This window comes from Pelobates fuscus, chromosome 10, assembly GCF_036172605.1.
Source record: "Pelobates fuscus isolate aPelFus1 chromosome 10, aPelFus1.pri, whole genome shotgun sequence".
Classification (NCBI taxonomy): Eukaryota; Metazoa; Chordata; class Amphibia; order Anura; family Pelobatidae; genus Pelobates; species Pelobates fuscus.
Genome location: NC_086326.1, coordinates 70,248,481 through 70,264,073, shown reverse-complemented (window position 1 = coordinate 70,264,073; position 15,593 = coordinate 70,248,481). Strand labels below are relative to the sequence as shown.

The 15,593-nt window shown below is 42.6% G+C and overlaps 1 protein-coding gene across 2 annotated transcripts in view; it reads right to left on the bottom strand.

Moving 5' to 3' along the window:
* TBC1D12 (TBC1 domain family member 12) overlaps positions 1-15,593 on the bottom strand; it is a 120,481-nt gene that overhangs the window by 46,109 nt on the left and 58,779 nt on the right. For both annotated transcript variants that reach the window (XR_010085623.1, XM_063434583.1), the window contains exon 3: positions 7,030-7,086. Coding sequence is in view for 1 of the 2 variants with exons in the window: in XM_063434583.1 (XP_063290653.1) it covers positions 7,030-7,086 (57 nt within the window). In the remaining variant the exon portion in view is untranslated. The remainder of the gene's footprint in view (positions 1-7,029; positions 7,087-15,593) is intronic.

Below are 15,593 nucleotides of genomic sequence, written 5' to 3'. Positions count from 1 at the left end.
ATACACTTTTTATGTCATTGTAGTCCCTGAGGAAGTTCCTCTAGGAACAAAACGCTTAGGACCGACTGTTTCTTTTATATTTGTACCTATGCTTACGGGGATTGTTCACCTTTTTATACAAATAAACCACCTTTTTAACCTTCATCCATTGAGCCCTGAGCAACAGTCCCCCCCCACCCCCCCCCAACAACTTCGGGAGAGGCACCCTATGAGTGCTGTATTCATCACCGTCTTGCGAGTGCATTTATGTGTGGCGCATTATCCATTGTACTTACTGTATTGCACTATTCTTTGGTTTATGTTGCTTTTTTTAGATTTATCCAGCCGTATCCCAAATAATTTGTTTTGGTTTTCTGTATGATTTTATTAAAACCAGCAGCACATATGGTTTACTATAAACAACATCACAAACCTACACATACACTAAAGGCAGAAAACTTCCTACATAGTGCATACTGGCAGAAAGAAGACCAACACCAACCCTTATTTGGTGCATATGGATTCTAAATATAAATTACTGTCCTAAACAGCGGAAACAGTGGAACACACAGAAAGATATACCACATATTTAATATCTTTTCCTGGCTCATCTACAGCCAAGAGACAGAATGAAGCAAATTGATGCCAAGTGAGAAAGATGACGAGCAGTACAGGAGGATACACTATTCCTCAGTGAATTGATAAAAAGACAGTACCTAGCTTGTTTCCCAAGCTCTGTGTGAGCTCTCATCCGATGGTCGGAGTGAACAATTGCTCAATTTATTTAATTGAAGTCAGCTGAATTTGTTTAAAGGGTCTTGTATTAGCTGCTAAATCCATCAGTCCTCTAGTATCCTGAGTCAAGACTGTCACTGCTCTGAAAGTGACAGTTCCTTATTTTCTTGCCTCTGATTTTAACTCTGCATCGCTCCCGTATCCAGGGAAACACCATTTCCCTACGATGCTCAAGAGTATGCACAAGTACAAAGTCTATCTGCTGCAGTAATGGCACTGGCTATACAATGTAAGTTATAACAGTATAGCTGTTCAATGTTTAAAAATCCTACACCCACAGCAGACATTTAGCGAGATACTAAACCTCATGTGACAGTTGCTCTTTACGGCACAAGGAGCCAACGCTTTGCTGGGGAATCCCCAAAATACCTTATGGATTTATCAACCTAAAGGAGGAGTAGGCCTTGGCATAGGTAACCAGGTGTCTTTTTCCACGTTTTGTAAGTATTTCAAGTATTGTTAAGTTCTATAGAGCTGGAGCTTCTCATTGTAGGCATCTAAAAATAATCAGCAGAAGCTGGAGACAGGGAGATTTACCTGAAGCTATTCTACCATGCCTCCAACTTCTGGTTCAACTAAATCTTCACCTCTTGGCAGATGAAGCGGTGTCACTGGCATATGCTTACGCATGCCTGAGGGTCTACAGATATCATGCCAAAGCAGTGAGCTGCGATATATGTTTATTGCATATAATGTGAGAAGATGCCTGTTCCCATTATGTTAACTGGCAAGATGCTGCAGACGGACACTGTTTGAAGCCCTGCCTTTGCCAAAATTGTTCTGTACTTAAAGGGACACTCCAGGCACCCAGACCACATCTGCTCATTGGAGTGGTCTGGGTGCCAACTCCCACTACTTTTAACCCTGCAAGTGTAATTATTGCAGTTTTTTTATAAACTGCAATAATTACCTTGCAGGGTTAACTCCACCTCTAGTAGGTGTCTACTAGACAGCCACTAGAGGTCACTTCCTGACACATAGCACAGATTATCTGTGCTAGAGCGTCGCTGGACGTCCTCACGCTGTGCAGTGCCGCGCATGCGCATTAGGTCTCCTCGGCCGGTGGGCAGGATCAGTCTCGCCCACCGGCCGACGGAGACAGTAGGAGGAGGAGACAGCAACGAGCGACATCGTCGCTGCCTCAGGTAAGTGACTGAAGGGGTTTTCACCCCTTCAGTAACCGGGGATTGGGGGGTGGGAGGGAGAGGGTACCTCCAGTGCCAGGAAAACGGATTGCTTTCCTGGTACTGTAGTTTTCCTTTATGCAAAGTACACCTTACTTTCCCTTATACTATTATTTGATTAATGCCACTTTTTAATAACCATCGATACTTGCACATTGTTACGTTTATGCAGATGGGTCCAATCATCCAATCAGCCTAATACCCATGGACCTCTGAGAATGGATGCACTGCAGCAAGTGGTAGAAGGCAAGTAAACTATAGTAAAAATAAAACAGCCCCTAAAGCTAGTATTCTTCATTATTATAATAATAAAGGATCCGTTTAGTTTCGGATTAGCTAGTTTAGTTTAATGTGACACTGTGTAAAATATTCCCTTTACATTCTACAACTGTACATATACCCTAAAATAAAGAATATAAAAAATTAATAAAAAAACAAAACAAAAACACACACACACACACACACACACACGAGCAACCATTTTATTTTTTTCTAAACACTATGCTTCTGCAATACACTGGATACAAATAAACCTTTTCAATACAAACAATGAAACAGTTCATCACATGAAGACTACCAGCTGTTCAATCATAATGTTTTAAACTGTTAAGTGTAAACTGTTGATGATTAATTGATTTCAGTGGGTGCTAGTTTCCATAAAACTGCCTGTTATTGCTGTAATCCTGGACATTATCCACATTGCTAAGTCTGCTACATAGTAAACACTTTTGGGTGGGTGCCTTTTAAAAGTAAAAATGCTGGAATGATTGGCACAGCACAGCTTTTGTGGTTTCTCCAAGACACCAATCCAAGTTGGAAAACTAATAAGCCAACCGCTGAGTTCTTAATGAACAGCATTTTCATGACATACAAGAAAACAAATATGCTATAAATTACCAGTTTATGGATAACAATTGGCTGTCAAATAGATTCTAAGCGGATTACAGCCATCTTGGACTATTACTAGACATCCTCAGTTGTAAGAATTCCAGTAATAGTGACGTAACATTTTAAATGGAGGCCTCAAGGCTGGCTGCAAGTGACAAGCTTTATAAATACACTTTTGATCGCCAAAATATGGTTTACATAATTGGTCACCATGTGTATAATTGACTGCAATGTACACTATACAGTTCTGGTTCACAAGGGTGATAATCAGTCACAGGCAACTGCCCACAATTAGTCAATAGTTGTAGTAGCATTGCCTTCCCTAGTGCACTGTTGACCTTTTTGGTACTCAAGAGACCAATACATTTGAACGTACGCTAAATGTATTACATTTTACTTATGTTACCACTAAAGTCAGGTGGAGTTGTCGTGGTTCCAGAAATGTCCTGGTGCCCTCCCAAAGTAATAGGTGAATCAATTTTACACTGGTTTGATAACGTATCTGGATCCTGCTGGATGCCCGTGGAAATAGCCCCTGCTTCCATATTCTTCTTGCAGGAGAATTCGGTTCGCTCCACCAAGCTCAGCAGGGCCACATACACGGACAGTGCTTCAGCGAGCACTCTTGTCCAAGTGCGGTCCTGCTTCTCTCAGTGAAGACAAATGATTTCTCCTACAAGAAGAAAGGTTTCAAATTGGGTGCCAAGGGGACCTAGGAAAAATGGTCAAACTGTTCTAAAACAGTTTGGTCAATTACTCTTATTACCCTTATAGTGGAAACATGCAAGACTGCCAAACTAAGTTGAATCCCTGTCAAATAATAGTTAAATGAAAAGGAGAATGCACACCAGAAACCATATGAAATCTCAATCTTGGTTTAATAAGCCAATATTAGGTTTACAAATATAATACAATAATAAGTGATAGAAAACAGGCTAAACATAATGGGGGGGGGGGGGGGGGTGTTATTTTGGTCCGTGTTTCTGCCCTATTAGGTTTGTGGAATTTTGATTATTAGGTTTAGCATGTTTACCATCACTTATTATTGTATTATATTTGTAAACCTAATATTGGCTTATTAAACCAAGATTGAGATTTCATATGGTTTCTGGTGTGCATTCTCCTTTTCATTTAACCACTGTTTGTTTCGGTATTTGAGGGAATACCGGTGATTAATAGCACCCAAGTGTTTTTAGTTTATTGTTTATACCATTAAGTAGTCTCTCCATACTTTACATATTATATGAATCCCTGTCAAATAACAACAAGAACTACAGATCTATCCAGGGATTTACCAAAACTTAGAGTTTAGGATACAAATGAAAACTTGTTCTCTCCCATATAAATTTTCAAGAGGAAGTAAAATACTGAATACACAATTACTTAAACGTCTTTAATGTCACTAGATGTATTTACAGAAACACAATGTTCCCTGCCCTGTCTGACAAGTATTTTAAGATTATGCTGCCAAATATCTTGTTTGGGGTCATTTTCATGTCACTGATCTATTTTCTGTATTTGTAATAACTACTAGTGGAGGTTAAAATGCAATAGTGACTGCTTTAATTTTGCTTAGTAAATGCATTCCCATCAGATGTGAACTCCTCATTTACAACTAAAATTAGTGTTACAGTGAATAAAATATCGCTAAACTTAGCAGGTCACTATAACCACTTCCTCATTTAAGTAGTTCTAGTGCCCCGAGTCCTCTGGTGATGTCCCTCCATTCAGTGAGGTATGGCTAATGCATAGATTACACTCTGCCTTAGCCATACCAATTCATACCAGCAACAGGCATCTGTGTAAGGCTTAGAGCGCTCAACGGACAGAGGAGTTTCCTTTAAATTCAAATAACCAAAGAAGATAAGAGAATACATATATTCCAGGATGTGCAAAACACATTAAGCAACAATGGTTAGATTTATTTTTTTTGGGGGGGTGGAGAGAGGGTTATTTATAAAAATACAATAAACACTTTTCTTCACGCCAGGATGTACTCTTGTTTATATAATATATGTATCCTAAATAATGATCCCAGTCAGGGCCCGTATTGGCAAGTAACTTTTAAAGTCATAATTTGACACATCTTAAAGTGGCTCTGTAACCTTTGAAAAAGACTACAAAATAATATTAGGATAAGACTTGAAATTTTGAAGGAACACAAACGTATATTCCTGACAATGCATCAGGAATACAGACATATATTCCTGACACTATAGTGTTAAAAACACATTTTAGGTCACTGGCCCAATTTTGGTAATCTGAGCCACCACTCTGCTTCCTTGGCTGAGATCAAAATTGACGCCATCAGCCAATCCAATGCTTTCCTACAGAAAAAACATTGGGAAGCTACTGAGCCATAAATCTATGCATCTTTATGAGGAACATTCAGCGCCTCCATGCAGAGCGTGCACATTGTGCAGCACTGACGAAAGAAGCACCTATTGTGGCCATCTGAGTGACTGCCCCTAGAGGTGTTGCAAGGAAGGAATGTAAGCAATGAATTTTATCTGAAAAGGCAGTGTGTTTATATTAAAAGGTCTACAGGGACTGACTATACTCACAAGAACAAATACAATAAGCTGTAGATGTTCTGGTAACTATAGTGTCCCTTTAAAGGATCACTATAGGGTCAGGAACACAAACATGTATTCCTGACCCTATAGTGTTAAAACCACCATCTAGCCCCCTTGGGCCCCTCATGCATCCATAAATATAGCAAATTCTTACTGTATTCAAGCCTGAAGCGGTAACTCTGCATGCGGTTTGCCTCAGAAAAACAAGCAGTCTGCTGAAATTATCAGAAGTGGTGGCCTGATCCAATCAGAATGCTTCCCCATAGGATTGGCTAAGACTAACAAAGAGGCAGATCAGGGGCAGAGCCAGCATGATTCAAACACAGCCTTGGCCAATCAGCATCTCCTCATAGAGATGAATTGAATCAATGAATCTCTATGAGGAAAGTTCAGTGTCTGCATGCAGAGGGAGGAGACACTGAATGTTTGGATGCATTTTAGGCAGCCATGAGCCAGGAAAAATCTCTAACAGCTATCCGATGAGTGGCCAGTGAAGTTATCACTAGGCTGTAATGTAAACACTGCATTTTCTCTGAAAAGACAGTGTTTACAGCAAAAAGCCTGAAGGTAAGGATTCTACTCACCAGAACAAATTCAATAAGCTGTCGTTGTTCTGGTGACTATAGTGTCCCTTTAAGCCCTGATCCCAGTTATTTTGGTTCATTATTAGACCAGGGTTTCAACTACATTTTTTTTTAGTTTGAAATTAATTTTGTAGGCAAGCTTGCTAAACCAAAGGCAGCTAATAAGAAAAAAAAAAAATCACAAAAAAATATATACATTATGCTGCATTATACAAAAGTCAAAGAAAAAAAACTGTCAAGACATGCATGGTAAATGTGAAGAGGACTGTGTTCAAATGACCTCAACACCAATTGTGCTAAAGGTCTGAAGCAGAGCATGTGTGTGTTCCTCACTCCCAGTGATGTCAGAATTGGGTAGTACGTCACATACTCCTTGCCTGCAGCTTGAATATAGTATTTGAAAATATAGCATTTTTCATGGATTGGGAATTTTCAAGAATCAGAGCTTTTCATAAATATCTGTTTGCCCAGCTCAGAGGTCACAGAGCCACTTTAAGATGTGTTCAATTATGGCTTACTATATGTTGAGGTCACAAATGAAAAAACTGTGCTTGGTTCCTTAATTCCAAAAAAAGTGAAATAAATAAATAAAAATAATCTCCCCCCCCCCCCTCTCCCCCCCAAAAAAAACACCACACAATCCCAGGACAGACTAAAGACATGCAAAGCATCATGGGAGTTGTAGTTCTATAGCATCTGGGATCTACCTTTTGGGCACCCCTGATGTACTGCATGTGTGTGCATAAACAAATACATACATAAAAGCACCTTGTGTAAAAGTTTTCTAATGCTTCAAATATTAATTGCAACAGCTACTTGGAAGCATACAGTAAAATATTTCCAAACTACGTGTTACTTATGCAAGTGATGTGTTAATCCAAAATAATGACTTTAGATGAACCAGTGTCTTAGTAAGCATGCGTGAATGAATAGCCCATGCAGAATGCATTCATATACAATTGTTAGATGTCCCATGCATGGAGCAAAGTGAGACTAGAAAATAAAATATATTAAATTCCATACCCCTGTGTTTAATAGATTTGGCGTGGAGACTGACGATAGACTGCCAGAACTGTCATCCTAATGGGAAAAACAGAATTCAAGCCTTAGTGAGATACAAAACAAGTTGAGCAAAATATACATATTACGGCATATTATATAATGGATCGTGGAGAGATTTTCAACTTTAGTCAGCCACTGTTCACATAAACTTAAAACTTTATCTTGTTTAGATCATATTGCAGTAAAAAAAAAAAAAAAGCAGGAGGGAAAGGTGTAGAGGAGACATTGTATGACATGGGAAAAGTGAAGAAAAAAAAACAAAAAAAAAAATATATAGTCGCCAATGACTGGATTATTTTTAATACATTTTCACAAACCAAGTTTGCAATTGATCCCAGGGCTGTATCATTCCTTTCCTCCATGTTGAATGCAATTCACACATTTGCGCATCCCATTTACAAGCATACAATGAACATTTTCTATATATTTCGACATACAGTTACCAGCTATTTAAGAGGACACAAACCTGCAGTAACAGATATATTTGCATTAAAAAAAAGCAAATAATAGCTGCATTTGCAATGACACTCCTGCTGTAGTGGTGACAGTGCCAGAAATGCCCTGCATTAGCCCCAAAGTTTTAGAGCAATGTGTAGTAGAGTGTTGGTTATGGTTCCAGGAGTGCCTGGTGCACCCCCTTCCAAGTAACAGTTTGATTTCTCATGCAATGTTGATGCTTGGAGTGTTCCTTTAAATCACTTTCTACCACACATGCCTAAATTATCAGTACCACAATCACACCATAGCAGACACTAAATAAAAAAAACAACCCAAAAAACCACACACTACAATAAAAATAAATAATATAAAAAAAATATAAAAAAATACAAACAACTGGCTCCACACACTGTTCTCCCTTAGTATCAATGCCTAGGACTAGGTGTTCCTAATCCAGTTTTATAGAACAAGTGAAAGAGGGCTGCAGACTGTTAACCTACTTTTATTGAAGCAGACACATGCAACAAGTATCTAGAAGATTGTGAAGCACTATTTTTGTTAAAACTAATTTTGTAACCTTTTGGATTCACTCACATTGCAAAAACCAACCATAGGGTGCAAAGTTTGTACGGATGAGGAGGCTGCTCTCTCTTTTTTAGGCATTTTCATGTAGACCACAACCAAGCTGTGTCTAGTCCAAGAAACTATTAACAACCAGTGATTTACTTACTGTGTGTCTAATTCTGATGCAGGCAGGTTTACCAACAACAGTTTTAATGTAGCGCTGTCGAAAGGCTGGGTTTTGTACATGAACTCTCAATTTTTTTTGGTATGGTGTAGTGGGTATCCAGGCAGACTAATGGTGCAGAATTCCAACCATTTTTTTTAAAAATCTACAAAAATCTGACACTAAAAATAAAAATAATTAAAATAATAAAAACTAGAATATGTGTTGGTGCCCCAACCATTACTTTAACTTCAATTCTATGAAATAATAGGAGTTACAGAAACTCAAACATTTTAAGAATACCATCACCCATACTTTAGAATTGTTAAAAAAAGAAAAAAGAAAAACTGAAAACATCTCCCATGGGAAAAAAACAAAAAAAACATCAACCTCAGGAAAACACAAAAGTCTAACACAACAAAGAAAACGCATAGTAAGAGTAAAAATAAGCTGATCACGCAACAAAGCAGTGCAACGGTCATGTCATTTGGGAATTCAAGCTTATTCCACTTATATGGAACACAGGTATCGGTTAAATCACAACAGTTTAAGGTCTTGCACATTATATTTTATATTTGTGCACAAACAATAAAACATTTACACTACTATAGAAAAACAGTATATTCCATCTTTTTTCCTTAAATATTCATGTTTATCAAATGCATTTAAAATAAAGAGTTCTAGAGTAATAGCCACTACAGTGCGCTGTAATGGTTATGACTCCATAAATATCCCTATGGTCTCTCCATTTTAAATAATGAAACCATTTCAGAAAGGTTTCTCTATAATTGGAGTACCCATAATGCATAGCTAGGTCTGAAGCTCTGAATGTTTGTGTGGGGACCCTCTCTAACCTGGCAGGGAGATCGGTAGGTCTCCTGATCAGTCCTTAACCTCCTCACTTTATCAAGCAAACATTATGGTCTGCACCTCTACTTAGCACAGATCAGATTAAGAGCTCCCTCATGGTCCTCTGTGCTTTTCAATAGCTCAGAGAACCAAAGCTCACTCCAAGCCACTGACTTAGGGAGCACTAAAAGTTATCTGAAACAGATAGAGATACAGACCACCAGAGAATGCCCTAAACAGCTGCACTGGATTACTAGGGGGTAACCAAGGTAAGCAAGGTGTGGGAAATTAATAAAACTCCCCCAACAGCACAGCAAACCCCCTCTCCCACACACAGGCATATAGAGCCCTCTCCCTCAACCTTCTTTCAACACCAGATTATATTTATATACAAACAAAGCCCTACTGATGTACCGTATTTGTAACCTTTGCTGGACCACCATGGAGTGGAGACATACACACTAAGGACAGAGGGAGAGATCCAATAGGTAGATATTGCAACTACCACAAACACTCATAGAAAAAGAGGAAGTCCCAATGTGGGCAATCTTAATCTCAGAGTGCTCAGAGTTTAACTTCTTACTCTAGGATCCTGCTCCCTGTCATCTCAGGCTTAGGTCATTGGTAAAGAGCAATCTACTAACATTCTCAACTAATGATCTGGCCTAGCTAAAGAGCGCCAACAGAAGATCCTAACTGGAGATTCTGGCTCTCACTTCTGCCTGCAAGGAGGCAGTGTGTGGCAACTGACAGAACCCAGATAATTAGTTAATGCAATCTTAATGGTGCATATAATGTTTATTTAGTAAGGCCACTCAAATCACCAAAACCACTACAGCTTACTGTAGTGATTATGATAAGACAAGTCTCTTGGTTACATCATGCATTAAATAGCAAAAGTGTTTTCTTGATCCAGGTGCTGGCAGACCTGTCCAGGGCCAGATTAAGAGCCAATTGGGCCGGTGCTGACCATTACAATGGGCCTAATTACAGAATCTTATCGAGAAAAAACCCTAAACCAGCAGTGTCATCTTAACATTATGGGCCCCCGGGCAAAGCAGTGCACTGGGGCCATGCTTACACACCAGTCACAGGATAATCATTTAAATTATCGATAAAATAAAGCTTATATTTATTGGTACCGCCAACAAATGCAATACACACACTGCTGAACACACACACACACACTGCTGAACACACACACACACACACTGCTGAACACACACACACACACACACACACACACACTGCTGAACACACACACTGCTGAACACACACACACAATGCTGAACACACACACACAATGCTGAACACACACACACAATGCTGAACACACACACACACAGACTGCTGAACACACACACACACAGACTGCTGAACACACACACACACTGCTGAACACACACACACTGCTGAACACACACACACTGCTGAACACACACACACTGCTGAACACACACACACACAGACTGCTGAACACACACACACACACACAGACTGCTGAACACACACACACACACACAGACTGCTGAACACACACACACACACACAGACTGCTGAACACACACACACACAGACTGCTGAACACACACACACACACACAGACTGCTGAACACACACACACACACACACACACACACAGACTGCTGAACACACACACACACACACAGACTGCTGAACACACACACACACACACAGACTGCTGAACACACACACACACACACTGCTGAACACACACACACACTGCTGAACACACACACACACACAGACTGCTGAACACACACACACACACACACACAGACTGCTGAACACACACACACACACACAGACTGCTGAACACACACACACACACACTGCTGAACACACACACACACACACTGCTGAACACACACACACACACACAGACTGCTGAACACACACACACACACACACACAGACTGCTGAACACACACACACACACAGACTGCTGAACACACACACACACACACACACACACACAGACTGCTGAACACACACACACACACACTGCTGAACACACACACACACACAGACTGCTGAACACACACACACACAGACTGCTGAACACACACACACACACAGACTGCTGAACACACACACACACAGACTGCTGAACACACACACACACAGACTGCTGAACACACACACACACACACAGACTGCTGAACACACACACACACAGACTGCTGAACACACACACACACACACAGACTGCTGAACACACACACACACACACAGACTGCTGAACACACACACACACAGACTGCTGAACACACACACTGCTGAACACACACACACACTGCTGAACACGCTGAACACACACACTGCTGAACACACACACTGCTGAACACACACACAATGCTGAACACACACAGACTGCTGAACACACACAGACTGCTGAACACACACACACTGCTGAACACACACACACACACACTGCTGAACACACACACACACACACAATGCTGAACACACACACACACACACAATGCTGAACACACACACACACACACAGACTGCTGAACACACACACACACACACACAGACTGCTGAACACACACACACACAGACTGCTGAACACACACACACACACACACACACACACACACACACAGACTGCTGAACACACACACACACACACACAGACTGCTGAACACACACACACACACACTGCTGAACACACACACACACACAGACTGCTGAACACACACACACACACACACAGACTGCTGAACACACACACACACACACAGACTGCTGAACACACACACACACACACAGACTGCTGAACACACACACACACACACAGACTGCTGAACACACACACACACACACAGACTGCTGAACACACACACACACACAGACTGCTGAACACACACACACACACAGACTGCTGAACACACACACACACAGACTGCTGAACACACACACACACACAGACTGCTGAACACACACACACACAGACTGCTGAACACACACACACACACAGACTGCTGAACACACACACACACACAGACTGCTGAACACACACACACACAGACTGCTGAACACACACACACACAGACTGCTGAACACACACACACACAGACTGCTGAACACACACACACACAGACTGCTGAACACACACACACACAGACTGCTGAACACACACACACACACAGACTGCTGAACACACACACACACAGACTGCTGAACACACACACACACAGACTGCTGAACACACACACACACAGACTGCTGAACACACACACACACACAGACTGCTGAACACACACACACACACACACAGACTGCTGAACACACACACACACTGCTGAACACACACACAGACTGCTGAACACACACACACACACACACACACACTGCTGAACACGCTGAACACACACACTGCTGAACACACACACTGCTGAACACACACACAATGCTGAACACACACACAGACTGCTGAACACACACACAGACTGCTGAACACACACACACACTGCTGAACACACACACACTGCTGAACACACACAGACTGCTGAACACACACACAATGCTGAACACACACACACACACACAGACTGCTGAACACACACACACACACACAGACTGCTGAACACACACACACAGACTGCTGAACACACACACACACACACACACAGACTGCTGAACACACACACACACACACACAGACTGCTGAACACACACACACACACACAGACTGCTGAACACACACACACACACACACACACACAGACTGCTGAACACACACACACACAGACTGCTGAACACACACACACACACAGACTGCTGAACACACACACACACACAGACTGCTGAACACACACACACACACAGACTGCTGAACACACACACACACAGACTGCTGAACACACACACACACACAGACTGCTGAACACACACACACACACAGACTGCTGAACACACACACACACACAGACTGCTGAACACACACACACACACACAGACTGCTGAACACACACACACACACAGACTGCTGAACACACACACACACAGACTGCTGAACACACACACACAGACTGCTGAACACACACACACACACAGACTGCTGAACACACACACACACAGACTGCTGAACACACACACACACAGACTGCTGAACACACACACACACAGACTGCTGAACACACACACACACAGACTGCTGAACACACACACACACAGACTGCTGAACACACACACACACAGACTGCTGAACACACACACACACACACACTGCTGAACACACACACACACACACACACTGCTGAACACACACACACACACTGCTGAACACACACACACACTGCTGAACACACACACACACACACTGCTGAACACACACACTGCTGAACACACACAATGCTGAACACACACAATGCTGAACACACACACACTGCTGAACACACACACAGACTGCTGAACACACACACAGACTGCTGAACACACACACACACAATGCTGAACACACACACACACACAGACTGCTGAACACACACACACACACACAGACTGCTGAACACACACACACAGACTGCTGAACACACACACACACACACAGACTGCTGAACACACACACACACACAGACTGCTGAACACACACACACACACACACAGACTGCTGAACACACACACACACACACACACACAGACTGCTGAACACACACACACACACAGACTGCTGAACACACACACACACACACAGACTGCTGAACACACACACACACAGACTGCTGAACACACACACACACAGACTGCTGAACACACACACACACACAGACTGCTGAACACACACACACACACAGACTGCTGAACACACACACACAGACTGCTGAACACACACACACACACAGACTGCTGAACACACACACACACAGACTGCTGAACACACACACACAGACTGCTGAACACACACACACACACAGACTGCTGAACACACACACACAGACTGCTGAACACACACACACACACAGACTGCTGAACACACACACACACAGACTGCTGAACACACACACACACAGACTGCTGAACACACACACACACAGACTGCTGAACACACACACACACACACACACTGCTGAACACACACACACACAGACTGCTGAACACACACACACAGACTGCTGAACACACACACACACACACACAGACTGCTGAACACACACACACACACACACAGACTGCTGAACACACACACACACACAGACTGCTGAACACACACACACACAGACTGCTGAACACACACACACACAGACTGCTGAACACACACACACACAGACTGCTGAACACACACACACACAGACTGCTGAACACACACACACACACACACACAATGCTGAACACACACACACACACACAGACTGCTGAACACACACACACACACACAGACTGCTGAACACACACACACAGACTGCTGAACACACACACACACACACAGACTGCTGAACACACACACACACACACACACAGACTGCTGAACACACACACACACACACACAGACTGCTGAACACACACACACACACACACACACAGACTGCTGAACACACACACACACACAGACTGCTGAACACACACACACACACAGACTGCTGAACACACACACACACACAGACTGCTGAACACACACACACACACAGACTGCTGAACACACACACACACACAGACTGCTGAACACACACACACACACAGACTGCTGAACACACACACACACACAGACTGCTGAACACACACACACACACAGACTGCTGAACACACACACACACACAGACTGCTGAACACACACACACACACAGACTGCTGAACACACACACACACACAGACTGCTGAACACACACACACACACAGACTGCTGAACACACACACACACAGACTGCTGAACACACACACACACAGACTGCTGAACACACACACACACACACACACACTGCTGAACACACACACACACACACTGCTGAACACACACACACACTGCTGAACACACACACACACTGCTGAACACACACACACTGCTGAACACACACACTGCTGAACACACACACTGCTGAACACACACACAATGCTGAACACACACACACTGCTGAACACACACACAGACTGCTGAACACACACAATGCTGAACACACACACACACACACAGACTGCTGAACACACACACACACACACAGACTGCTGAACACACACACACAGACTGCTGAACACACACACACAGACTGCTGAACACACACACACACACAGACTGCTGAACACACACACACACACACAGACTGCTGAACACACACACACACACACACAGACTGCTGAACACACACACACACACACAGACTGCTGAACACACACACACACACACACAGACTGCTGAACACACACACACACAGACTGCTGAACACACACACACACACAGACTGCTGAACACACACACACACACAGACTGCTGAACACACACACACACACAGACTGCTGAACACACACACACACAGACTGCTGAACACA